We start from the raw sequence: 2,500 nt of genomic DNA on the forward strand, positions 1-2,500 counted from the left end.
CTTCCTTCTCCATCTTTTTTCCGTTTATTGCTTGGTTCACCATCTGAACATTTGCTTCTTGTAAAGCCAAATCGAAGTAGGTTTGAACTCGTAGTAATTTTCTTCGTTCGCGATTGAAATCTTCACGTTGGTTAAGTTATTCGTTTTTTTTTCATGCACGTGCAGAATCATGTGCTGTAATGAATTGTCTAGACACGTCTAGACAAACTGGCATGTTTCACGCTTGAACAAATAAATCGTCTGTTGTAGGTCAAAACTGGTTGGACCTCAGTACTGTATTTTATGAGTGTTTCTCAAAGTCTGACACCAGATCACCCTGCTAGCAGAGCCTTTCTTTTGCTTGCTCGATTTTGGCGTTCTCGAGAAAGGCTCTGCATGAATCGAGTAAGATCTTTTTTGAATATGCGCTGCATGTTGCCAGGATACAGTCTCGAACCCAAGCCTAATATGCCAGATCTCGCCGCCATCTTGGTTTTTCATGCCAGCGGGCTCAATTATAACCATCGGTTTTGTCACTAAATGGACGCTCGCACTGGAAAAACCAGTTTGACGAGAGAAAACAAGATTGACTAGTCCAGAAGTTCGGGCTGCGGCCCGATCGCCCGATCACCCGATCGGGCAACTGAAACTTAGTTGCCCCGATGAAATTTTTAGTTGCCCCGGGAAAGCGGGCAGCCGTTAATGTCGAGCCCTGTATTGGGAGGAAAAAAATATTTGAAATAATTATTTTGATGAATTATGTAATATATTGACATCAAAGCAACAGCTTCTCAAAATAATGTACATGGGTCATGACTTTAGGAACTTACAATTTAAAACGTTTTTCTTTCCTCTGTTTAAGTACTGTACTGTGGCAGAGCCTTTGATCAACAATAAAGAGCACAAGGACAAATAGTCCTCTAATAATAATAATAATATTGTTATTATTATTATTATTATTATTATTATTGTTATTTACATTCTTAAGAATGTTGTCTTTTCTTTTTCAGGGGGTCGTCAATGTTTCAGTCATTGGGAAGTAGGGTTGTCTCAGCCTCTTCAAGTTTAAAGGTCAGCATTTTTCTTGCTTAGGGCAGATTTACATGGTACGATTTTTATCGCATGCGACAACTGCTTACGACAGGCCCACGACATTGTTCACAATAATTGTTGTGTACATCAGGAAAAATGTCGTAGCATGTTTTAAAATGCTACGACAATCGTAAGTCATGTCTTAGGCCTGTCGTGAGCTTGTCGCATGCAACAAAATCGCACCGTGTAAATTGGCCCTTAGATCCTGTATACATGTACTTTGCCAATTCTTGAAAAAGTGGTTTTTTCAAACCTTCATACAATAATAGTTATTATTAAATTCTCAACCTCGGATAATGCAATTCTCGTGCTCTGATTGGTTCACTCAATCTCGGTTATCAGCTCATATACCTTAGTTTGACCTTATATGGTAAATGATTGCGCTTAGCGTTGCTAAACTAAAAACGTTTGCGCCAGAAAGCGAAATTTCTTTCGGTATAAATCAAAAGGAAAACGTTTTTGTGGAAAGTTTGGATCTCTTTCGAAGCTTAGAGATACGCGAAAAGGTAAGAAATGTTTTTGTGATGAGCCTGCGTCTGTCTGACCACGAGGTATTACACAACATGGCATCTTCATCAACTTTTTTATTTCGCTAGGATTTTCTCACTTTTTTCGCTCGTATTTTGTACTTCTAAACTTTTGGAGTTTAATTAAGGAATTTAATAGAACAATTATTCCATTCACGCTTGTTGGATACGAGAGTGGTTATAGCCAACTCGGCGCTACGCGCCTCGTTGGCTATTTACCATCTCATATCCGACGCGCGCTCATGGAATAATTGTTAAATATCCCATCCATGGAAATTTGGTTGTGTCAAGGCAAGTTCAAGGGAAAATCTTCCTTTCGAGTTGAAAAACTGCTAATTTCTTTTATTACAAGTTTTGCAAAATTAATCAAATATGTGGTACTGAAGAGTAAACGGATAATCAACAAATAGAATCTGGTTACTTTTCAGTGAAATAGTCAGTAGACCATACTAACATTTAGGAACATTGGTGCAGATACTCTTTTAGTGAAATATACTGTGGTAATTGTAATTACTATTGATTCAGACTTTATGCGTAAAATCTGAAAGCTAAATTTTCGGTTGTTGGCTAATGTTCTGTTTTAAAGAGCGCAGAGCTATCTGTTGGCAACTAAAACAAATTTGAACCACAAACCCTGTGTCATGCCTTAGTCAATTCTGCCTGGAAAAAAGGATGCTCTTGGTGTGTTGAATTACTGTATTAATTAATATTATTATCAATTAGCATTTTAAATCTTTATTCATCATCTAACAAATAATTCTAATATTTCTCTCTCAATTTAGTTTAAGATGCTTAGAATCTCAAACAAGAGCAAGCCAACAACACCATCTTCACCTGATAATGACACCAGTTTATCATGAGGACATTTTATAGCAATTTTTCACTTAGCTTACCTTTAATAC

General features: G+C 37.3%; 1 protein-coding gene across 2 annotated transcripts in view; it reads left to right on the forward strand.

The window, feature by feature from the left end:
• LOC138004362 (tumor protein D54-like) overlaps window positions 1-2,500 on the forward strand; it is an 11,568-nt gene that overhangs the window by 5,107 nt on the left and 3,961 nt on the right. The window contains exons 5-6 of one of the 2 annotated variants that reach the window (XM_068850858.1): window positions 990-1,050; window positions 2,381-2,500. The exon at window positions 2,381-2,500 is cut by the window's right edge and continues 1,463 nt beyond it. In XM_068850858.1, coding sequence (XP_068706959.1) covers window positions 990-1,050; window positions 2,381-2,458 — 139 coding nt within the window. In that variant the 3' untranslated portion in view covers window positions 2,459-2,500. The remainder of the gene's footprint in view (window positions 1-989; window positions 1,051-2,380) is intronic. The other variant, XM_068850857.1, reaches the window with a different exon arrangement.

Source organism: Montipora foliosa, chromosome 5 (assembly GCF_036669935.1).
Source record: "Montipora foliosa isolate CH-2021 chromosome 5, ASM3666993v2, whole genome shotgun sequence".
NCBI lineage: Eukaryota > Metazoa > Cnidaria > Anthozoa > Scleractinia > Acroporidae > Montipora > Montipora foliosa.